At 59.8% G+C, this 23,882-nt stretch overlaps 1 protein-coding gene across 2 annotated transcripts in view; it reads left to right on the forward strand.

Moving 5' to 3' along the window:
- The window catches only part of VAC14 (VAC14 component of PIKFYVE complex), a 100,581-nt gene that overhangs the window by 36,520 nt on the left and 40,179 nt on the right, over positions 1-23,882 (forward strand). For both annotated transcript variants that reach the window (XM_017342353.4, XM_002711713.6), the window contains 3 exons: positions 10-154; positions 406-471; positions 16,842-16,998. In XM_017342353.4, the coding sequence (XP_017197842.3) occupies positions 10-154; positions 406-471; positions 16,842-16,998 (368 nt within the window). The remainder of the gene's footprint in view (positions 1-9; positions 155-405; positions 472-16,841; positions 16,999-23,882) is intronic.

Here is a 23,882-nt window from a genome sequence, read left to right on the forward strand (position 1 = left end):
TGTCCACAGTGCCGACAGGGCCCCAGTGACCCTTGACCTCGACGGGATCGTGCAGGTGCTGAACTGCCATCTCAGTGACACGGCCATCGGGATGATGACCAGGATTGCCGTCCTGAAGTGGCTGTACCACCTCTACATCAAAACGCCCCGCAAGGTGAGTCCCGAGCCCGTCCCCCTGAAAGCCCTTGTGTGCCAGGGGCCACCTCTGGCTCTGCTTTGGACTTCCAGGGCCTGGCCCACGCCCGGAAGGGTCTTGGAGAACCCCTGGTGAGCAGAGACATGACTGGTGCTGGGACGAGCCCTCGGTGGGAGGACAGGGGATCTGTGCGGCACCGTCTGTGCCAGACCCGGACCTGGAGTGAGAGAGCAGAGCTCACGGGGGCTCCTGGCTTCTCTGCTCCCCAGATGTTCCGGCACACGGACAGCCTCTTCCCCATCCTGCTGCAGACGTTGTCAGATGAATCCGATGAGGTAGGTCCCCGACGCCTCCTCTCATTACAGGACATCAACTGCCCGGCGTCCCCTGCAGTGACTCCTGGGGTCTCACAGCTCAGATGTGCTTATTTTATTGTAAATTAACACCCAGAAATTGCCCTGTTTCTCGTGCCTGTGCAGGTGCTAAAGGTGAAGCTGTAACTGAGCCCCTTGGCGTGGGAAGGGAGGCTGTCTCAGAGCGCTCCTGGCGCACACAGGGACAGGGCAGAGGAGGGGCACGGCCTTGGGGTCTGGCTCAGCGTCGCCACCTCTCAGCTCCCTCCCAGTGCTTCCTGGGGTGTGAGGATGAACCAAGTAAAATGCTGACAGCCCCACCAGGCACACGCTGCACACTCAGGGAGCCACGGGTGTCACTCATTGCCGCTGCAATTCTGTTTTGACCTCTGGTTTGAGAATGTATCCTCAGCTTTTCTTTGGTGGGGTCACCAGGAGCTGTCTGGAGGTGCAAAAAGGGGAAAGCCGAGCCCAGTCCCAGGCAGCATGAGTAACCCCGAGGGGAGCCTGTGCGGAAGCTGGCCTGCAGGCTACAGTGCTCGGGCTCCATTGTGTACCGGAGTCAGGGCAGGGGAGTTGTGCTCCAGCGCTGCCCCGCTCCCAGGCGAGGGGCAAGCTTTGCAGAAGGGCAAGGCCCCTCCCTCTGGCTCCTGCAGCTCTCGGCTGCCTGTCAGCTGCTCCTTCCCTCTCCTGGGCCGTGGACAGAGCTGTGTCTGCAAGCATCAGTGGATTTCTGAATTGACATCCCTGTGCAACATGGAAGTGAGGAAGGCCTGGGGTGGTGGGCACGGGAGGACGATGCTCACTGCTCCCTGTGGAGGGAGGCCCCTGCTTTTCCCAGGGCTGATTCAAGAATGGTGGGGGCCTCAGCTGTTCTGCAGCCAGGTTTGCTTGTCTGAGCCAAAGCTGAAGAGAGAAGCAGACAGGCAGGTATCTGCCTCTGGGTGCTCTGAGGTTCTCTGTATTTCCAGAAAAAAATCCCAAACAGATGGTCTGTGAGCGTGCTGTTGTCCCCTCAACCACGCATGCGTACACACACAGCCTCGCCTCTCTCCCTGCACCTCCCCCAACCCCTGCCCAGCCAAGGCCCAGGTGGATGTGGCCCAGTTCTGCCTGCGAGCTGGGATGACTCACTGCACCGTCAAGGACCTCATTTCAATACAAAAAGGGAGAGAACTCTGCTGATTGGCTCCCTCCCCAGGACTTCACTGGAAGCAGCTGAGTTTTCATTCCTTGAAATTGAGCTGTTTGATCGCGTCCAGCCTCAGCGGCTGACACTGGCTTTGTGTGCGTACGCACTTCCAGGCACGGAGGAGATGCAGTGAGTTACACAGCTGTGCTGGGGTCCCGCTGTGGAAGTGCCAGATGTTGTCAGGGCTTTAGGGCACGTCTGTGGGCCTCCGCTGGGGGAGAACTGAAGCTGCTCTTGGGGACCTTGGGGGAGGGGGGGCTGTAACAGGAGTGGAGACTTCCTCTCTTTCCTCACGAGGAGTGATTTGGGGAGTGTGCCAGTCGTTGCTAAGTCCTGATTCTGCCGCATCTGGGTCCTCACCAGAATCACTGTCCGCAACGTCACCTGCCCAGTCTGGCAACACTGGGGATGGGCTGTGCACTTGGCAATGGGAGCACAGCCATGAACATGGCCAAGACCGCTCATGGGGCTTCCTTGGGAGGGTGTCTGCAAAGTGTGAAATGGGGCAAGCTTTGCAGATGGACAAGGCCCCTCCCTCTGGCTCCTGTAGCTCTCTCGGCTGCCAGTCAGCTGCTCCTTCCCGCTCCTGGGCTCCGAGGCACTGTGGGCTGTGGACAGAGCTGTGCCCTGCTGGGTTTCTCAGGTGTTTCCAGACACAGGTGTGGTCTTAAGTTGGACTCCCCTGGCATACAAGACCTGGGGCCACAGCCAGTCCATCCCAGGTGAGGCTGCTTCCTGTGGCGCCTCCTCCTTGGTTAGCGGAATTGAACCCAGCACTCCCCGCCAAGGGTCTTAGAGACCTAGGGCCCTCGAGGCACAGATTCCCTCGCATGAGTCTGTCTGTGTAAAGTTGCTGCTGAGCGGGGAACCGTGGGAGGGCCTCAGTGGCGGCAGGACCTGTTGAGTCCTCTTGGCAGTGCTGTTGTTTCCATTTTGCGTTTCCGGGCCCAGGGGCCTCTGGAGCCTAAGGCACTTGTACACACCAGGACAGGGTGACCCGCCCTCAGAGCCACATCAGCTTGACTCCATAGCTGCCCCGCTGCACCACTGCCATGCCCGGCTGTTACCCCGGCTGCCCCACCGCGCGCTCAGAACCAGCTGGGGGTGGGGAGCTTGAGTTTAGTTGGCATCTGCAGAAGGCTCTCTGGCCTTGTTCTCCTCTCCCACAAGTCCTTGGGCAGAGTTGTCAGTTTGTGCTGGGTTGATGTGTGTATTTTGAAGTAGCTCCCTCGTCAGCCCCCAGATCCTCTGTCCATTTTTCTTACTGCTTTACAGAAATTCGTTGTATATTGGTGACGTTCCATTTGTCATGTGTGTCAGGAATGTCTTCCTGTCCCACTATGATTGTGTAAACCACTCTGTGGTCTCACTGAGATACGCTGGCCCCAGAGACAGGGTGTACTTGGGCACTGATGATGCAAGAGCCGGGCACAGGGCGGGGCAGAGCCACAAGCGCCGTCCCCACTGCTGGTTTCCGCAGTCCCGCTGGGGTGTCTCGGGTGCCGTCGTCCCCGGTTCCACCCCGGCGACAGCTTGGCCCCCTCGCCCATGCCCTCCCGGCGCCCTCACTCGCCTCCGCCGCTCTGTTAGGGTAAGTGGCTGCTCCCCCGGTCCCGCCTGCGCCTTGCTGACATTATCCGAAAATCCCTTCTGCCAGAAAAAACCTGCAGGTGTCAAGTGAATACTCTTGGCACTGGAGTAGAAATCCTCCCATTTAGCTGTGGATCCAATTACTTGTTTTTTAAGTGAAACTGTGACCCTGATTCCCACAGCGTGGGATGTGGGGCGCATGCTCAGCACTTCCTGCCGAGCCCTCCTGTGGAGGTGGGCTCGCTGCCCCTGCCCCGGCTGCCAGCTGCCCTGCCGACAAGACAGCCGTGCCCCCGGCTGTGAGCACCCACAGGACAAGGTCCCCTCCGCGTCCTGACCTTGGGGCTGGCTGAGAGCAACCCCCTGCTTGCAAGCATAGCTGCCCCCCACCTGCATGCAGAGTTCTCAGGGTGCTCTCAGGCTCAGGAGAGACCCGGGAAGGATGTCTGTGTGCTCCGAGGGAGCATGGACTCCCTGGTCAGGCAGCTGCTGGGCCTGAGCTGGGATCCTGGCTCTGACCCCTCCTCTCCAGGGACCTCAGGTGGGCCGTTTAACCTCGCTGGCCCCGTGAAATAGGCTGATGACTTACACACCTGCCTCAGAGACTTGTTGAAAGAGAAGGTGTGACGCGCCGTCGGGTCCTGTCATCACGGGTTCACCCACTGCGTTGGGTGCCGCCACCCGGGAGAGGGTTCATCCCCAAGGATGTCAGCCTGACGTCCCCCAGGACTGCTGCAGGGCCTTCTCTTAGGTGTTGGTCGTGCATTGTGCTCCTGGCTTTGAGTGGTTTATGATGGTGTGATTTGGACGGTGTGCCTTTCCCATGATAGTCTCTCGTAGGTCAGAGTGTGGCCAGGAAGCTAAGAGCAAGGGCTTTGGGCTCAGGCAGTCCAGGAGTCCAGTCCTGGCTCTGCCAACCAGTGGCTGGTTTGCCTCGATAGTGACCTAGCCTCTCTGCACCTCAGTTTCTTTATCCATGAACAGGGAACAGTGACATTCACAGCACCTCCCCTCTCCCAGGATCAAGAAAGTCAAGTGCTCAGCACAGGACCTGGCCCATGTGGACTCAGTAGACATGAGCCCCTCATGGTCTGGGAATCCCTTCTGTGACAGCGCCAGGGCGCTCCTTGTCTACCCTGAGCCCTCCCCACCTCAGCCTGGGCAGCCACAGCCACTCTCTTTCCGCTCTGTTTTCCTACCTGTCTGTGAGGCCTCAGGACCGCTGGGTGTTTGAAGGAACTTGAATTCCATCTCCAGGACTACGTGGGCAGCAGGACCCAAGCCCCCTTCCTGCCGCTCACCCAGCACCCCTGCATCAGAGCAGCACAGAGCAGGGGGGAGGCTGCATTCGGCAGCAGCCTGGCTCGTTAAAGTCCTAGTGTCAGCGGGTTCACAGCACCGTTCCCCGCTTGCAAGCAGAAGGGCTCCAGCTGGCTGTCCTGGGTCCGAGGAGACGGGGAGAAAAGGCACTGTCAGCTGCCACAGCCTCTCAGAAGCAAAACCTCTGCAACCCACAAGGCAGCCCTGCCCTGCCCTGCCCATCCCAGCCAGTGCCTGGCCCAGCCGGCAGCATGGGCGGGGCCCAGAGGCAGCCTTCCTGGGGTCTTAGCCTTTGGAGAAGGGAGCCTCAGCAGGAGCCCACTTTTCCGGCCCTTAGCTTAAATCCTCTAGAAGAAATTGCTGGAGGGGTTCGTGGCGCCTGTGATGGGCGTAGAAGACAGGGAGCTGCCTTCCTGGAAGACCTGGAGGGTGGGCTTCCAGGCATTATTTAGGGCAGTGGGGGGCTTTGTAGCATGGAGAGCAGGGCGGCTGTCACACAGGGTGGCCCAGGCCTTGACTTGGGAGGAGTTCTGAGGACCAGGTTAAGGGCATCTGAAAGGGCTTTTTAAGTGCTGCTTCACAGACCCCTTGGGTGCTCTGGCTGCCTTCTTGTCCCTAACACACGGGTTGTCTCAGAAGTGCCCAGACCTAGGGACAGGAATCCAGGGCTGCACCAGCGTTTACTGAGACCTGGGGGAAGAGGACGTGGGTGTCTTGTGGGGCCCTCAGCTCTTCTCTTTGGTCAAGGCCCGGCCCAAGGGCCAGTCTCGTCTGGGATGCTCGGGGCCCCCAGCAGCAGGATGGGCACTGGATGCACGTGGGGGTGGCCGGCTTTGCTGGGGGTGGGGGCAGGGGTTGCGTTCATGGCACAGATCCTGGGAGAAATGGAACAGAAAAACTGAAGCGCTGCTCACATCTCAGAGAATGCGCCCGGGCCAGCTGAGCCACCAGGAAGGGGCAGCACAGGGCTCCCCTCAGGGACTGGAGGAGTAGCTCTGGGGCTGGGCTGTGACCACACTGTGCTGCCACTCCTGGCCGGCAGCCTGAGCCCTGGCTCCTCTCCCTGGGGGCAGGAGCAGCCCTGCTGCCCCACTGCACCCCTCCCTAGTCCCCTGTCCCACCCAGCCCACAGAAGCACGCCCTTGGCTTTGCTTTCCCCAGGAGTTCCTGTCACTAGGCTCTGTGGGTTGACCCAGTGGGGTTGGGGGCTCATCTTTCTGCTTTAAAGCAATTTAGTGACAACAGAAACTGGTGTGGAACCTTCCCAGGGAGAAGCCACAGCCCCCGAAAGCTGTGAAGTCCCCAGGGCTGCTCTCTCCTGTCCCCAGTGTCTGCCATCCTTGAGGATGGCCCTTTCCTGTGAGGGCAGCGTGGACAGCCAGTGATGGCCCTGACAGCCTCCCTGCAGGCTTCCTTGGGGACCATGGCAGTGCCGCGTGTGGGACCCCTGTGCCTGGGGGAGGAGAGGTGACACTAGAGCTCGTGGTGTATGTGGGCACTGGGGTGCCTCCATTCTCCCATCATGACGTGGAGGAAGTTCAGGTGTGAGGAGGGTAACTCGCCCAAGTCCCACGCTGCAGCCCAAAGAGGTTGTTGGGTCTGTGAGATTCCAAAGCATCTGTAGCCCCACATGGGTCTCACTGTGCCGCAGAGCAGGCTCCAGCCCAGGCAGGGGGTGCTGCTTCCTCCAGGCCAGCACCCGCCTTGTACCAATGGTGCTCTGACCGGGTCTCCCATCTGAGTGTCAGGGGCTCATGTACTTGGGCCATCACCTGCTGCCTTCCTAGGCGCGTTAGCAGGGACCTGGGTCAGCAGATCAGCCTCAAACCAGTGCTCATATGGGGCGCTGGCATCACAGGTGGCGGCTTAACCCATTGCACCACAGTGCCAGCCCCCTCACATTTGATTCTGACCTCAGGGCCCCATGGCTGCCTCTGGGGGCCCCAGCTCCCGGGCCAGAAGCCTTCTGCAACCTCCTGGTCAGACTGCTACCGAGAGCTAAGGCCGGGGACCAGCAGTGGGCGGGGCTGCCAGGGGCGGCTGAGGAATAGCACACAGCTCTGTGTGGGGCCAGGCGGGCGCCCTGCCTCTCCCCTCGGTTTCCTCTGCGATGCTGGATCCGAGCGGACGGCCGCAGGTCCCTCCCAGCGCTGCATCTGTGTGGTCCCGACTCCACTCCCTGGAATACTAATGCTGCCTGCTCAAAAGTGGACAGTCTCCATCAGAGTGGGACTTGTTTGCCCCTCTCATTTGCTTGCCTCACTTTTTATTTCACTCCAATTTTCATTCCATCCACTCTCCAGAGCAAACAAAAACAGCCTCTCCCCCCGCCTCAGTTCCGCAGATTTCTTTAAAATCAGATCCTGCGGTGAGGTAAGATCTCAGCCCAGGGAACGAGGGGCAGTGCGCGGACAGCCAAGCGCCTGATTCCTCTGCCAGGACTCACTCGCATGGGGGGTGAGCCAGGCGGCCTGTACAGCACGGAGACCCTGCCCAGGGCCTGGGGTCCACAGCCCGGGACACTCGCTCTCCCTGCACTGCCCCTGCGGCTTCCTCTGGGGACTTCTGAGAGAAAATGGAAGGAGGGGAGCAGTGAGCAGAGAGGAGAGCCACCGGCCAGCAACCAGCGGGCCCTGGGTGCCAGTCGCGCCCCCAGGCCTGCCCTCTCTGGAACTGCCGGGCCCCAGCTCAAGCTGCCGCACCGCCTCGCGGTCCAGCAGAACTGGCAGCCGCTGCTGGGGCCCTGGGGAGGACTTTGTTCTGAAATGAGCCCAAGCAGCAGACCCTTGCCAGGAAGGAGAGGGGCAAGAAGGGCACCTGCCCAGCGGGCATCTGCTCGCTTCATTCTCCCAGATTTTCACGCTTTTGCCCTCAGTACCCCATGTCGGCCACCCTGGAGTAAAGGGGGTTCCCGTGGCAGCCGTGGGTGACCTTGGGCAGAAAGTGAGCTGCCCGGAGCCAGGGCTGCCAGCACACTGCTTTGTAAATCCACTGTCTGGGCCTTGCCCCAGACCGCCTCCATTGTATCCTCGGGTCGGGCTGGGCCGCCGACACCCTGGCGTGTTTCACAATATCCCAGGGGGTTTGAATGCAGCTGCACCAGCGTGGGGTCCTGTTTGGAGACTTGGGCCCTGCCTTTGGCCGCTGCAAGCCCAGGTGACCAAGCCGCAACCTCTCGTGTTCACCCCACACTCCTAGTATCGTTAGAAATTAAATTTCTTCCAAGCCATGTGTTGGTTTTCTTCCTCTGATGGTGGCTAAGGCCGAATGCCCTTGCTGGCAGGTCACAAGGCCCGCAGGCCAGAAGGGGAGTGTGGGTGAGCCCAGAGCTGCTAACAAGAGCCATGTGTGCTACTTACTCTGTCCTGGGCCTGTGCTCGGGCACCTGTGTGGTCCTGGTTCATCTCCATGCCACCCTGGGGGGCCAGCTCTGTTGTTTGCCCTGCTTTACCACAGGGGAGGTTGAGACCCAGAGAGGCTAGTGACTTGTCAGGGGCTCAGCCCAGATGCCCCCTTGTTTGTCTCACACATACACACAACACACACATCCTCTCCTGCACACCAAGGCTGGGCCAGGTCCCTTGGTGTCTTTAACGTCTGTCTTCCACTCACCCTCTGCTGGCCCCTTAACTGTGAGCCCTGTGTGGGCGGAGTCTGGCCAGCCCTCAGCAGATGCTAGAAATATTGCAGGAGAAAGTGACCAAATGCAAGGTTGGCTGGGCGTGAACTGATCCCACCCACACCTGCCGGAGCCAACAGGAAGCTGGGCCTGCAGGGAAGAGCCTGCCTCAGGACCAGGGCTGTGTGTAGTGTGCAGGCAACCGGGATTGAGTGGAGCCCTGGAGTACATAAGAGCCCTCTCTCCTGGTTGCCATGGCCCTGGGCTCATCGCCTGGCAACAGCCATCACCCGTGTAAGCGTGCCGCACCTTCAGTGCAGCAGGCCCGTCTCTGTCCCTGCCTGGTTCATGGGAGAATTTATAACCCTGAGAGAGCGTGTGACACAGCAAGGGCTGGAATCAGGAAGGAGAGCCTGGGGAGTGAGAGAAGCAGGCTCGGGGCGGGCCTCTAGGTCTTAGCCCGCACTGGTCTTGCTCTTCTGCTGTGCCCCGGGAAGGATGGGAGCTCACAGAGTGCGCTCAGCTGCCAGGCCCCACGCTGCTCGTGCACTGCTGGCCCAGTGCGAGGTGCTGCACGGAAGATTGCAAGTCTCCCTGGGAAAGCAAAGCAGCCAAATCCCAGAGGCCTGCATTCAGAGTCAGCACTGAGATCGGTCCTATTGGGGTTTCAGGTTATTTTTTGCTTTACCAGGATGTAAAAGGTGTTTCCTCAGAGTGCTTTCCTTTGCAGAGGGGAATAAACCAGATCTGAGCCTCCTCCTCTCCCAGCTGTAAACCCAGATGTCCTTCTTGGAGGCGGCACTCTCTTCTCAGTTTGCAGAAGGCTGCTGGGAGCCTGTTGGCAGCCACAGCTTTTCCCAGGTCAGAGCCCACTTGCTGCCTTCCACAGCTCATGCCTACTGTATCCTGGTGGCAGCTGGTGCTGCTGTCTTGTCCACTGCTCTTGGCCTCTGGGACCCGCTGTGGCCTTCAGCATGGCTTCCTGGGCAAGTTCTCTAAGTTCCCAAGCCCCGGGCAGTGGGAGCGTGTCTGTGTATGGTCAGAGACCCAGGAGGCCTGGCCTGCTGGGCTGCTCCCCCGTGGAGGACGGGCCACGCCTCTGTGGAGGGAAGCAGGGGTTTCTGTGAATGCCAGCCCCGGTGCTTCCACGCGTGAGGTCAGTTCCCCGCATAGCCGTGAGCAGCAGCCCACCCTGACCCATACGGCAGGCCAGGCCCTGCGCCCACCTGCTCCGGGCTCTGGTCATCGCAGCAGATAAGCCTGGGCAGTGGCCTCCCCAGCCAGGCCTCAGCTCCCAGGGCCGTTAGCCTGAATTCACCTCTGCGCCAGCACCAAGGGTGTCCCTTAGGAACATTCCTCCTGCAGGACTTGGGGGGAGGGCTCTTTGGGGCTTTCCTGTCACCCTGAGCAGGGCTCCCCTGCATGAGCTGGAAGGCCACGCCAGTGTCGTCTAGGGCCTCAGCAGACCAGTGCCCTGTGCTGACTGTGGACACAGGTTCTCCAAAGCTAAGTGGCCGAGTGACGCAGGAGGCCTCTCCACCCCTCCTGCCCAGCAGAAGCTGTTCAGGACCACCCATCTTCCCTCTCCTGCCCAGCACCGCAGGTCAGCGAGTGTTTAGTCAGTGTCTGCCGAGTGCCCGCCCCAGGACCCCACGTTCCGGATCCTTGGGCAGAGCTGAGGACAAACCTCCAACCGAGGTGGCCGAGGAGCCGCTGCAGCAGCTCGGGGAGAGTGGGAGTGGCGAAGGCAGCCCCCAGCCCCGAGTGCTTTTCCAGGGTTGGGCTGTGGGCGAGGTGAAGGGCAGAGAGCACCTGCACTGAGCAGTCCCAGAGGGAGGGAAACGGCTGCCGGCCCAGACGCACTGGGACCACGGCCCACGGCGTCCCCTCTCGGACTGCGGCTCCTCTCCCACGCCACTGCGTGCCCTTTGTTTTGCCAAGTCACTTCCAAGAAGGAGGCCTGCTCACCCTTGCTGGCCATGCCCTGGAGGGCCAGGGAGCCCCCAGCCCGGGCCCGAGGCTTCCCTTGCAGTGCTTTACCCTAAGCTCGCCACACCCATCTGCCTCCAGCCCTGACCCTGCGCTCAGCTGATGGCCAGCTTGGTCCACCCCAGAACCAGGGACCAGCCCATGGGCCCTCCCCACCCCCCGTCGTCGCCATGGTGACGGCAGGCACCTCTGCTCCTGCAGAATATTGCTTTCTTGTAACCTCCCTCCCTCCCTCCCTCGCTTCCCCCCTTCTCTCTCACACAAAAAGAAAGCACAAGTGTTTTATATTCATTTTGCAAAAAGCTGCGTAGTGCATACTAATTGGTGTGGCTTCCTCCTGCTTTCTCTGAGCTTTCCCCATCCTTGGAGCCAGAACGCCAGGCCAGCTGCCCACATGGGCGCAGCCAGCCTGCTCTCTGGAAGGGGAGCTGGACTTGTTCTTCTAGAGATTGAGGCAGGAGTATCCGGGCAGCGTGTCTGTAGCTCCAGGGCCTTTCCTCCTGGCCTCCAGCAGGTGCCCAGTAGGTGAGGCCACAGAGATCACCTCTTCCTTGTCTCTGAGCTCCCTGCTCATACACCAGCCGCCGTGGGGTCTCCAGGTGGGTGGACCACCAGGGCCTCTCCTCCACCCTGGCCTAGGTCTGTGCAGGATTGTCACCCCAAAGCCTTGAGATCTGAGTCAGGTTTGCTGGTGAGCTGGGAGAGAAATGTCAGAGCCACCTGGAAGCCCCCAGGGACTCCACACACACACACATATATATATATATATATACACACACACATACACACACACTCACACTCACACACTCCCCACTGCCTACCCTCGGCGCCTCCCTGTCCTCAGCTTGATTTAAAAGACAGGAAAGGGCACCGTGTGCACTCACACAGGCGTACATGCACACGTGGTGTTGTCCCAGGCAGGGCTGTGGGCTCTCTGCCAGCCCCAGGGACCCAAGACAAATCCTTTGCTATGAAGGCACGAGAGGAATGGCCGGGATTACCGAGGGTCCCTGTAGACAACATTTCCGGCCTTAACTGTGCAATTGAAGTGCGATTTGCATTCATTTGCCATTTAGTGTTAAACTTTCTACAGGAAGAGGATCCCACATGCAAACTTCGCAGCCTTGCTGGCTGGGCTTGCACATGGGCCGGAGGTGGTGGCACAGACAGGGGCCACGCACATTCTCTTCAGTGGGGAGAGTCGAGTCAGAAGCCCTGCCTGTGGGCCCCACCGTCCCTGCCCAGTCACTCAGCCAGGGCCACTGAGCAGTTCAGCTGTGGTACCCAAAACCTTGACATGGAAGTGGGGAACCAGCCTCTCTCTACTTGTTTTTGAAGCGTTGCTCACAAAGCACAGTTGTCCCTGGGTTCCAGGCCCCAAAAGGATACCCAGATGCTCAAGTCGCTTGTATCGGAATGTGTAACATTCGTGTATAATCCGTGCACATCCTCCTGCATCTTTTAAATCCTCTCTAGACTATGCCTTGTACCTGATGTATAAATACTCTGTAAATAGTTGCTTTACTACATTGTCTAGGGAATAATAACACAGAAAAAGTCTGCATGTTGAGTACAGATGCAGTTCTTTCGTGGTACTTTTGATCCACAGTTGGCTGAGTCCAGGAATACAGAACCTGCCAACGCAGTGGGCCGGCTGCATCTCCTGGAATCATCAGGATGGCAGTAAAATCTCCATTGGAACCTGTGGGGAAACTGAGGTTCCCCGTCACTTGAAAGCAAAGCTCAGACGTGTCCGACTGTTTCACAGCCTCTTGATGGTCCCCTGCCAGTCCACCACCTTGGCCTAATTCCGTCCATGCCTCCGCCTCCACCCTGTGCCTGCTCCAGGGTTGGACACAGGCTTAATTTCCTGGAATGTGCCATGTTGCTCACTGCATCCATGAATGGCTTAAGCTAGTTAAGAGGATGCTTTGAATGCCTCGAGTATTTCCCAAGCCCCCCAGCTCCCCCCAGGAGTGCTCCCAGCAGTCCCCCACACTGCTGGCTCCCGTGGCACATGTGCTGTGTCATCAAGGACTGTCTGTCCCTGCCTTCCCGAGAGTCTGACCTCATCAAAGGCAGGACCTGCCCTCTGTGGCCTTGCATATCCTGTAGCCAGCCCAGGATCAGCCCACGGCAGCTGCTTGGTAGATGCTGGGGAGAGGAGAGTCGTGTGGGTGAAGTTAACTGGTCCAGGCCCTGGTGGCTGAGTGGCAGAGGTGGGGTTGGAAGTCAGGGACTGCCTGGCCACAAAGCCCAGTGCAGTAGTAGTAACAGGCTCAAGTTTGGGAATCAGAGCTGAGTTCAAAGTGGACTCACTGTGGCCTTGAGCAGGTGAATCCTTGTGAGTAGAGTGTAAGGCGAGACCAGTAACAGTACATGAATTCTACGGGGAGAAAATACAGCTTCCTCCTCTGACCTCCCTGTCCCTGCGAGCTGGCACTGGGGCCTCCCTGGGTGGAGATGAACTTGCATAGGACAGGCCTCTGGGGGTGGTTTGCGGGGAGGATCTTCCCAGGCATCTTTTCCAACAGGAAAATAAGCACCGGCTGGCCCCTGGCGTGGGTCATTGTGTCCACCGTGGTGTCAGGCATCTTGCCCAGTGCCGGCCTGGCCCCACCCTGCTGGCTCGCCCTTTGCTCACTTGCTGCATTTGATCGCTGGGGTTTGCTGCCCGGAGACCGAGTGCCTCGCCCCCTGCACACAGACCTGAGAAAAGTGGGCAGCACGGATGGCGCAGCAGGGCCGGCCAATGTAGAGTGCTCTGAAGACACCCGGCTGCCTCCCCGCACCCTCTGCGCTCTCCTGGGAGTCTGACTGAGGTGTGAGATCAAGACCCCTGACCTCACACTGTGGGCAGAGCAAGAGCCCATTGCTCTGCAAACACCAGACTGGGAGTGTCAGTGTGCCAGTTTGAGGTTTAGGCTTGATCTTCTGTTTGTTTGTTTATGAAATTCAAGTTGTTAGTGTTCTCACAACTATCACTATCTGATTCGGAAAGAATCACGAGAAACCCTGAACCAGGAGCAGTCACCCCGGGAGGGCCCCTCGCCCCCCAGCCCCTAACCGCCACGAATGGATTTGCCTGTTCTGGACATTTCCTAAAATACGTGGCCTTTCGTGACTGTCTTTCACTTGGCACGTGTGCTAGGGTTGCCCACATTGTGGTCTGTATCAGGACTTCGTTCCTTTTATTCCACGCTAAGCCACACTCTGTTGATCAGCTGGTCGGTTGATGGGCCTTTGGGCGGTTTCCACATCCTGGCTTTTTTAGGAGTAAGACTGCCGGGAACCACCCTGTGGGAGCCTGTTGCCACGTGGACATTCGTGTGCAGCTCCCTGGGGAACCATCTAGGAGTGGGAGTATACCGCGGGAACTCTGGTTAACTTCGGGAGGAGCGGTAGACTGGGCTCTTGCCTCACTGTTTACTCTGGTCGTTCCCCCGCCCGCTTTCCTGGCCTCGTCTCCCCTCCCTGACCTTTGGCAGGGAGCTTGCGTGGAAGACAGAGCATCAGGCAGCCCAGGCTGCGTGCGGCCCGCCGAGGCAGGTGCTTGGGCTGCTCATCTTGCTGACGAGTGATCGCTGCTGTGCCGTCTGCTCTCCCCACCCCACCCTCCTTCTGTTTCTCTCCATTGCTGCAACAAAGAGCCTTCCACGGGCTCCTCCCTCGATGGGTGCAGACGACTGGGTCCTCCTGCGTCAGGACCTAGATGCACTCAGGGGCCCCAGCTCTCACCTAGCACAGGGTCAGCCTTGTTCTTGCCATCCACAAAGCAGCCCACGCAGCATCACCCGCCATGGATCCAGCGAATGAAAACGTTCCTAGAGCAGCCACAATCACTACACCTACGCATGGAAGGGCCGACGAGTGCCGGGCTCCTTGCGAGGGCTGTACGTGCTACTGACCAACTCGCCACTCTGCCTGCCAGAGACGGTGGTAGAGAGGTGGTTCCGACTCACTCCTGCAGCCCCAGCACAAAGTCAGGGTTCACCCGTGTGAGAGCCGTGGCCAGCCTGGGGGAGGCTAGGCTGCAGCTGATGAGGAACTACTGCCAAACGTGAGACACTGCTTGGAGAGGACCGAGGGGCCAGGATGCGCTTGCACGTGAAAGGGCTCATGGGTGTACCAGGTGTACCAGGGCTGGAGAGGTCCCAGCTGGGTGAGACACTGGCATGCTCTCTGCACCAGCAGGGACCACTTCAAGCTTCTAGGAGGTGTGGGCCTGATATCTTTTATTGCGATAACATTTTAAAGTGGGCAGTTCTTGGGCTGGGTGTTTGGTGCAGCAGGTCAGATGTCTTGCATCTTAACATCTACATCCCATTGAAGTGCCTAGATTCCGGTCCCAGTGCCTCAGCTTCCAATCCGCCTGCCTGCTAATGTGCACCCTGGGAGGCAGCAGGTGATGGGTCAAGTACTTGGGTCCCTGCCACACACGCGGGAGACCTGGATTGAGTTCTGGGCTCCTGCTTTCAGCCTGGTACAGTCCCCGCTATCATGGGCATTTGGGGGGTGAACCAGCAGATGGAACATACCTTTCCTCCCCACCCCCCTTCAGTTAAATAAAAATAAATAAATAAAAATTGTTTAAAAACAAGAAGAGCCCTAATGTATAAAAGACACTACAGGATCTCTTCCTGTAAGTGGTCTTAGGTGATGGTTCACTACTCACTTGACCCAGAAAACCCCACAGAATCACAAATCAGGGGTTCACATCTTCATGTTCACTTTAAGAACACCTGAGAAACGGCCCAGGCCATCGAGGGTGTGCGTGTCTGAACAGCCACCACAGCGCTGAAAGATGTCACATTAAAGAAGCAACGTGGGGGCCAGTGCTGTGGCACAGCGGGTTAAAGGCCCGGCCTGCAGTGCCAGCATCCCATATGGGCGCCAATTCAAGTCCCAGCTGCTCCACTTTTTTTTTTTTTTTTTTTTTTTTTTTGACAGGCAGAGTGGACAGTGAGAGAGAGAGACAGAGAGAAAGGTCTTCCTTTGCCGTTGGTTCACCCTCCAATGGCCGCCGCAGCCGGCGCGCTGCGGCCAGCGCACCGCGCTGATCTGATGGCAGGAGCCAGGTACTTCTCCTGGTCTCCCATGGGGTTCAGGGCCCAAGCACTCGGGCCATCCTCCACTGCATTCCTTAGCCACAGCAGACAGCTGGCCTGGAAAAGGGGCAACCGGGACAGAATCCGGCGCCCCGACCGGGACTAGAACCCGGTGTCCCGGCGCCGCAAGGTGGAGGATTAGCCTAGTGAGCCGCGGCGCCGGCCTGCTCCACTTCTGATCCAGCTCTCTGCTAAGGCCTGGGAAAGCAGCAAAGGATGGCCCAAGTCCTTGGGCCCCTGCACCTATGTGAGAGACCCGGAAGAAGCTCCTGGCTCCTGGCTTCAGATCAGCTCAGCTCTGGCCATTGTGGTCATTTGGGGAGTGAACCAGCAGATGGAAGACCTGTCTCTCTGGCTCCTCCTCTTTCTGTATCTCTATCTTTCAAATAAATAAAAATAAATCTTAAAAAAAAAAAAAAAAAGCAGCAACAATGTGGAGGCTGGTGCTATGGCACAGCAGGTTAAAGCCCTGACCTGCAGTGTCAGCATCCCATATAGGCGCCGGTTTGAGTCCCAGCTGCTCCACTTCCGATCCAGCTGTCTGCCATGGCCTGGGAAACAGCAGAAGATGGCCCAAGTGGTTGGACCCCTACACCCACAGTGGAGACCCAGAATAAGCTCCTAGCTCCTGGCTTCAACCTGGCCCAGTCCCTGCCATTGCCGCCACTTGGGGAGTGAACTAGTGGGTGGAGGATTCCTTTCTGTCTCTCTTCTCCCCCTCTCTCTATAACTCTGCCTTTCAAGTAAATAAATAAATCTTTAAAAATAAAATAAAACGCTGAAGATATACAGTTCTCTGGCACAAGAGCAGAAATGGTGCTTTGACCTTTGATCTTCTCCCCCAGGATGGCACAATGCAGTCCATGCTCCTCTCTCAGTAGTGGGCGGTGAAAACTCCCAGGGAGCCCCACGATCACAGTGGGAAACAGCCGGTCTTCACTAGTGGGCTACGTTACCAGGTCCTGGTGTTGGGTAGCTTAGGGGCATTAAATGCATTGTCTTTTTTTAAATTTGTCTATGTATTTATTTGAAATGCCAGAGAAAGGGAGGACGAAAGAGAGCTCTTCCATCTAATGGTTCACTCCCCCAATGCTCACAACAGCTAGGGCCAGGCTGCTCCTGGCTTATACTCCAGAAGCCTCCAGAGAGGCTAAGAGCCAGGAATTCCATCTGGGCCTCCGATGTGAGTGACCAAGACTCAGGTGCCCATCTCTGCTGCTTCCACACCCCTTAGCAGGGAGCTAGATCGGGGGCTGTCTGGATAGGCAGCCCCGGGGACCCTGTGACCCAGCACTAACTTGCACTCGCACTGGACTATCCTTGTGCCCCTCCTCTGCCTCTGAACTCTCTAAGGGGTCAGTGAGGCTGGGGAAGCCTCATCCCACCTAGACCTGGGTGGGAACACTCTGGAGGTGACATGTCCAGATGTTACAGTCCCCAGTCCTGTAGCCCAGAACCACACCCTACAGGTAGCTGTGTCTCTGACCTCACCTTGCAGTGGGAGCTCACCCTCATCCTGTGCTTGCTCCCCCAGGTTATCCTGAAGGATCTGGAGGTGCTGGCAGAAATCGCCTCATCCCCCGCAGGCCAGACCGAAGATCCAGGATCACCTGATGGCCCTGACCTCCGGATCAGCCACCCGGAGCTTCAGGTGCCCACCCCAGGCAGAGCGGGCCTGCTGAATACCCCTGGTAAGTGTTCCCTGACATCCCAGCCCCGGGACTGCACTGCTCATGTCCGGTCTGGTCCTGGACCAGGCCAGTCCTCTGAGCTGTGGTTCAGAAGCCCCAGGGCCCTGCCAGGAGCTGAGCACTCAGTGGGTTTCCTACGTGTGAAGAGAGGCCGAGAGGCCTTCTTGCTCCTCCCGGCTCACATTCCAGCAACCTCAAAGAGGCCCTCCTGACCAGTTCTCTTCTCTGCACCCTTGATGCTTCCAACTGTTGGCTACGGCTCAGCGCAGACCACCGAAGGCAGCCGGTGGTTGCTCCCCGGGCAGCATCTCCCAGCAGTGAATCTGGGGGCTTTGGTCTTGGATCTCCCAGGTGGAAGAAGACAAGGCAGCCATTTCCTCCTCACTGAGCAGCACAAAGAGCTCTCACCGTGGCAGGCAACCCAGGCCAGAGACGGGATCACTTGAGCAGGCTGTTTCTGTGCCGTCCTTGAAGTGCAGGTGGCCCAGGCGTTTCTAGTGCTCCTGCCTCGGCTCCTGTCCAGACAGCAGGGGCCTCTTCTCCCAACACCCAGCTCCTCCCCACAAGGCAGGGGCCACCCCCCCCCCCCCAGCAGCCACTTGATCCGGGCACATGCATAGGCCACAAACGGGTAGGAAAGTACTCAGCGAGGCACAGGTGTCTGTGCATGGGGTCCCTGTTGACCCCCAGATCCCAAATCCTGGGCAGCTCATCCTGATGCAGAAGCCAAGCCTCACACAGATCTGGGGCCTGCAGCCACAGCCCCAGCTTGCTGGACCCCCATCCTCAGAGCCACCATGGCCCTGTTTGGCCCAGAGAACAGGCCACTGCCTGCAGAGTTCAGGATGTCGCTGAGGTCCCCCTAAAGACCTGACTGTGCCTAGGACATGCCAGCTCCAGTTCCATTAGTCCTTGTCTGAAGGATGTCTCCCCACGACACTCAACGTCAGGGGCTCCCCAGGCCTGGCAGCACAGAGTCACCTGGGAGCCCAGTCTTCAAGCTGCTGCCTGCTCTGCACTCTCTGCCCGTAGCTAGCTGTTTCTCGCAGAAGCAAGTGAGGGGCTCCAGCTGCCACCAGCTCCCTCTCTCCTGTTTGCCAGAGCTGTTTGCTGACCCCAGGACCCCTGTTGGACTCCCAGGCTCTGTCCCCAAGTCTGAATTGTAACCCCCAGGATGGATGGCAGGAGTGCCAGGACTTGAGAGTGGGGCCCAGAGGCGTGGGAGCTGAGGGCTGCAGGGCAGAAGCGGCAGACTGGGTGTCAGCCCATGGCGTTCCCTCCCAGGCCTGGAGCCATAGCGTCTCCATCTTTAGTGTTAGCAGCACAACCTTGGGGCGGGGCCAGCACACCTTGATCTCCCAGAGCCTCTGAACACTGTCCCTTCGTCTCCATGGTGTTGATTTCCTCTTCCTCTTGGGTGCTGAGAAGTTGGTGACAGTGACATGAGTTTCCGCTGGTGGAGGGGTGGGCCACCACTCTGCTGTAGGCACCCAGGCCAGAGAGGGTGGCACGTGAGTCTTGGCAGCAGGACAGGCCCTGAGGGCCCTGCTGCCCTTCCAGCTGCCCTGGGACAAGGGCTGGGGAGGCTTTGCACAGCAAGGGCTGTGAGCCCCAGCACCTGCCTGATGCGGCTGAGGCGGCAGAGGTCCTGCCCAGCTCGCCAGGGCTGTCAGACTGGCTCATGTCAGCCAAGGACTCACTCAGCATTCATAGAAAAACAAGCAAGTGTGCCAGCCAGGAGAAATGCCATCCTGGAAACCCCAAGGAAGTGCCTACAGCCAGGAGCGCCTCTGGCTTCAGAGCCACGAGCTCTGAGCCTGAAGCCCACGAGTGGACTTCAGGGAGTGTGAGGACCCCCAGGCAGAGACACGTGTATTCACACCGCCAGCTGGCATCACACTTTGCAGGCTGGGCCGTGATTTGAAAAGGCCAAGGTCAAACCAATAATAAGCGGACGTGGGAAACCCAAGCTCTCCTGTCCCACTCCCCACCTTGGGAAGCACAGAGCAGGCACCCCAGGGGCATGTAGGGCAGTGGTTAGATCAGAGAGCGCACAGGAAGTAGACACTCGTTCCTCTGCCAGCTGCTTTTCCCAGGCTCCCTCAGGCATGCAGGGGCCCCTCTGTCTGTCTCTGACCGTGCACACGGACAGACACTGCAAGGCTGACCCACTTCCTGTTTGGATTCCGCTTTCCTCTGGTTCCCCAGGGCACAGCTCTGAGAGCCTGCAGACTGCCGTGCCGCAGCCCTTTAGGATAGATCGCCCAGCCCCCATGGAGGAACTTTCTAGAAAGCAAAAAGGCATCAGGAGAGAGCCAAGCAGCCCCGCCAGCACACTGGGTCTGTAAATTGAAACGGTGCAGCTCGCACGCAGCGCAGGAAAGCAAGACCCATCACACGCCTCAGCAGCTGCCGTGCTGGCCTAAATGCACACAGCAGTGGTCCCCGGGGCCCTGAGGCAGAGTCGCCTACATGGGATTCGCCTCTCGCCTGGCCTAGCATAAACATCTCTCCCTCTGGCGCAGAATGGCAGAGGCCCAGGCCTCGGTTCTCCCTCGCTGCTGGCCAGCTGCAAGCCCAGGCTGAAGAGACCACTTCAGGGGCAGCAGAGCTGGGCGCCATCTAGGCAGGTGTCCCTGGCACCCTGCTTCTCTGCCCATCTCCACCTGGCGGAGGCCACGCCAGGCTCCAGGAAGAGGTGAAACAAACAGGCCCGCAGACCCACCCTGACCTCAGCCTTCTGGGATCTGTCCCTTTGTCCTCCTGGGGCCTGGAGGGCTCTCTGCTGCCCGGGAGGGAGCAGCTGGGCCTGGGGAGACCTGCCCCGACCTGCAGCATCCTTGGCCAGGCATAGCAAGTGTGGCACTCGAGCCAGAGGTTCCCTGGGACGACGGCCCCTGAACCCCAGTCTCTCCTGGCCCTCCCTGCCTGCCACGGAGCCCTTTCTTGATGAGATAAGAGCCGCTGCTGGCCTCATACCCTGCAGGGCCCACTGGCCCAAGGTGTCTTCACCCCGCCTCTAAAGACGGGCAGAAGTGTTCCAGTCAGGTTTCATCCCTCATAGCCCCGGCCAGCGTGGTCAGATGTCGGCAGGAACCCGTATCACCAGAGCAGCACCCGCTAGAGCACCTGAAAGCGTGTCCCCCTCCCCCCCGCCGCCGCAATGGAACAGTGGCAGTGGTGCCGGCCCCCGCGGGCGTCTCGTCAGGAGCAGACCCTGTGCTGACACCGAGCGCCAGCTCGTGGGGAGCAGCCCCGGTGCCGCAGCCGCCCTTGCCTGGCTGGCACTCTCCTCACCCCACACGTGGAGCACCGGCCCCCGGGCACCCCACCCTCGCCGGCACTAGAAGCTTCTGCTGCCTCTCAATTCTTGGGGGCCTCACTCGGGACTCCCCCACTACCTCACACCATGGCAGCACCTCATTCCCGCTCCTGCTGCCCCCCTCTACTTGTTCCAGCCACCCCTGGCCATTTCCCGTCCCCTAGCAAGCTTCGCCTGAAGAGCCAAACCGTGTTCAGGGAGGCAGACAGGAGCAGGGCCGCAGGGCCACCAAGAGCTGGCCTCTACCCGCCTGTCCTGTGACCACAGGCAAGTGTCCTGGCTCGCCGACCCTCCTGCTCCTCTGTAAACAGCGCAAGGGGGCTCTGATTGCCTGCATGGTGAGGCTAAGGTCGCTGCTCCATGGGTGTGAGGGCTGCCTGTGTTCACTACAGGACCACCACGTGCTGGGAGCCCCTTCTGCAAGGCCTTCCCCAGGGCCAGCTCAGGGTGCCCCTCCTGCTTCTGTTCCTCCCCTCCCTCCACCTTGCCTATGTGCAGGGAATTCATGCCTGTTGCCTCCCTGCTGTGATCTCAGCCCCCCCACTGCTCAGCACGGCCCAGAGTTCATCAGCAAGACACGCGCGCTCAGCCACCCAGACCCCCAGCATGGCCTTCTGCCAGCATTGCTGGGCCACAGGGCCCATCCCACTCATCCCTGAACCGCAGCATCAGGGCCCAGGGAGGGCTAGTACCCACTTTTCAGAGCTCCTTACAGTGACCGGAGGTTGGTGCACAGGCCCCAGAGACAAGTCTCAGACCGCCAGCACCTCTGCCCAGGAAGGCGTCCTCTCGCGCCCTTGCTGCCGGCGCGCTCTCGTCACCAGATGGAAAGCCGCCCCCTGCCAGCCAGGCCCCTTCCTGTTGTCCGGTCTGACGGAGGGCTAGGTCCTCCTGCTCCTCCTCGGCCGCCCTGGGGCGCTGCATGTGGCCCCAGCCCCCTCTGCACCCTGCAGCAGCCGCAGCTCTTTGCTGCTGGCAGACTGCTGTGTGGCCAAAGCTGCCTGCCAGCCGGAGCTCTCTCCCGGGCCTGTGGTGCCCATCGGCTTTGCTCTTCCTCTGAACTGAGCAGCTGGAATGGGGAAGCAGATGATGGCCCCTGCGCCGTGTCCTTGCCGGCCCCTGCTGGCCCACAGTTAAGAAGGGGATCGCCTCTCAGGTCGGGCCCCAAGGCTGCTCTTGCTGCTGTACCTTTTATCCACCTGGCCTTGGAGTCTGCACCCCCTCCTGTACACCTTCCCACCCCACCCCCACCCCCACATCCCAGCTTGGCCTCTCTGGCTCCAGCTGCCTGATTCAGTGTTGAAACCGCCCCTTCTGCCCTCTGGCCCCTCGGTTCTATCCCAGATGCCCCATGATGCCATCCCTCCCAGGAGCACGGCCTGTGGCAGACCCGGCCTTGAGCTCCCTAGCTCTGCACTGGCTCTCAGATGAGGATCCAGCCTCGGGGAAGGCGTCCCCGCCTCCACTGCCCTGCCAGTCAACAACGCGCCCCCCGCCCCCCCAGGAGCCCTGAGCAGCCTCTCAGAGCGGTAGGTCTCATGTCCACTCAGAGTCCCAGCTCCTGGGCCCAACCCCAGCTGGAGGGAGGGTGGAGACGGGAGCAGAGACCTTGCTGAGCCAGAGCCAGGCAGCTCTTGTGTTCACATCTGGTGCTGTTGAACTGTAACTCGCTTCAAGTATTGAGGCCAGAGCTATTTTTATCCTGACATGCGAGGTTCCTTCACGTCATAGCCACAAAACTCAATCCCAAACCTCCCCGGGAAGGTTGTTTGTGAGACGTTCTGCAGATTCTCATGTCGCCACATCAGGTTTCACTTAGGAACATCTGCAGGGCTGGCTCCCCCGCCGCCGGGCTTTGTGTGCAGAGGGCTCCCCCCAGCATCTGTCTGCCCCTGGCCACCCAGCTGGTCACGTGAGCTTCCTGCCAGAGCCCGGCAGGTTCCTCGCTTGCCCGACCTGGGAATGCAAGGCCAGGCAGCTCCCAGCTGAGGGCCTGGCTCTCCCTGCATGCCTTGCCTCCTCTGCAGGTCAGGGAAAGGGAAATCCCGCCCTTCCTGGGACACAGAGCCAGGTTGTTCCAGCCCTCTCCTCGCCACCTCTACCTGCTGGTCCCTAGCCAGAGCAGCTCCCCGGCCTCTCAGTAGCCCAGGAGACCATGCTGTCGGCCAGTGCGGGAGCCCCAAGCAAGATGCTGAGCCCCTCTCCCAGCTCTGCCCCTTCCCCCTGAGCACGCAGCACCCAGCCCACAGCCACTTTGATCCGAGCGGCTGACTTCACACCATGTTAGTCAAGCATGAGGGCGAGGCAGGTGGGCGGAAGGAGCGGATGGAGGCCCTGGCGCTCCCTGGGGCCGAGCCGGCAGCAGTGAAGTGGGAGCCTGCAGTTGAGAGGCCTGTCCTTCCTGTGGTAGCACCCCTGGGGCGCGTCCGTTCTCCCCCCACCCCACCTCCGCCTGCTCAGGTTGCATCCCCAGCCATCCGGGCCTGAAGAGCTGCTGAGGCCGGGGGAGATCTAGCAGGCCCTCGCCTTGCCCACGCGGGCGGTGAGCCAGCGCCTCATCCATGCCCTGCCCCCCGCGGCAGGATCCCTGACAGCCGCATCCCCCGTGCTGCCTTCCTGTCCCCTCCACCAAAGGACTGCCCTGCCCTGGCCTGGGGAGGCTCCTGCTCTGGAGGGCAAGAGTCCGAAACCACCGTGGCCACGCCGTCAGCAAGGTCTCAGGGACGGCAGTGGCCCCAGCTTCTTGTTTGTAGTCCTGGGGTCGGGGAGCACTGCGACCAAGCACAGGGCCCTTCCCACAGGCACTGTGCGACAGGAATGTCATCACTTGACGCCAGGTGATCGCCCTCCCCAGGGTGGGAAGGGGTGTCACGGGTGACCCCCTCTCTCCCTGACAGCATCCTGACAGAGCACTGAGAACGTGTCTCAGATCTGAAGTCTCCACTCAGACACCTCCAGATTGTCCCTCAGCCCCTAGTCACCTGCTCTGAGACTCGAATGAGAATGGCCTCCCCATGCGGTGCTGTGGTGGGGGAGCCCTCTGCACACAAAGCCCGGCGGCGGGGGAGCCAGCCCTGCTGCCTCTATTTACTGAGTGCAGCCAGTGCTACAAGCCCAGCACATGGCACGTTCTGTCTCATTTACGGCAGGCTCTTATTGCGCCCACTTTACAGATTAGAAAACTGAGGCTGAAACACTGTGCTCAGTGCTTATGTCCCTGTGAGGCTGGAATAGCTCAGCACCCAGCCCTTTAGGAATGGAGTCACTGGCTCCAGCTGATGAGGATTTCCTTGTGGTCCCTTTGTCCTTGGTCCTAAGCAGCCCTAGGCCTAGAAAAGAGGCGGGCCAGGGGTGCACATAGAGAAAAGGGGACAGAGCTACAAGGAGCCTTCACAGACAAGCGCCTAGGAGAAGCCTGCAGTTACCTGGGTTCCAGGCCGCTCCTCCTCCAGGGCGGGGGCTGCAGCCTGTGCCCCCAGCCAGGCCACCAGGGGTGCCGGCAGATGCATCTCTGGAATGTGGGGCCGCCTCAGCAGCTGTATCTGCAGGCACCTCTTCAGAG

This window comes from Oryctolagus cuniculus, chromosome 18 (assembly GCF_051225735.1).
Source record: "Oryctolagus cuniculus isolate XC-2025 breed Fujian yellow rabbit chromosome 18, ASM5122573v1, whole genome shotgun sequence".
In the NCBI taxonomy this organism is placed as follows: Eukaryota; Metazoa; Chordata; class Mammalia; order Lagomorpha; family Leporidae; genus Oryctolagus; species Oryctolagus cuniculus.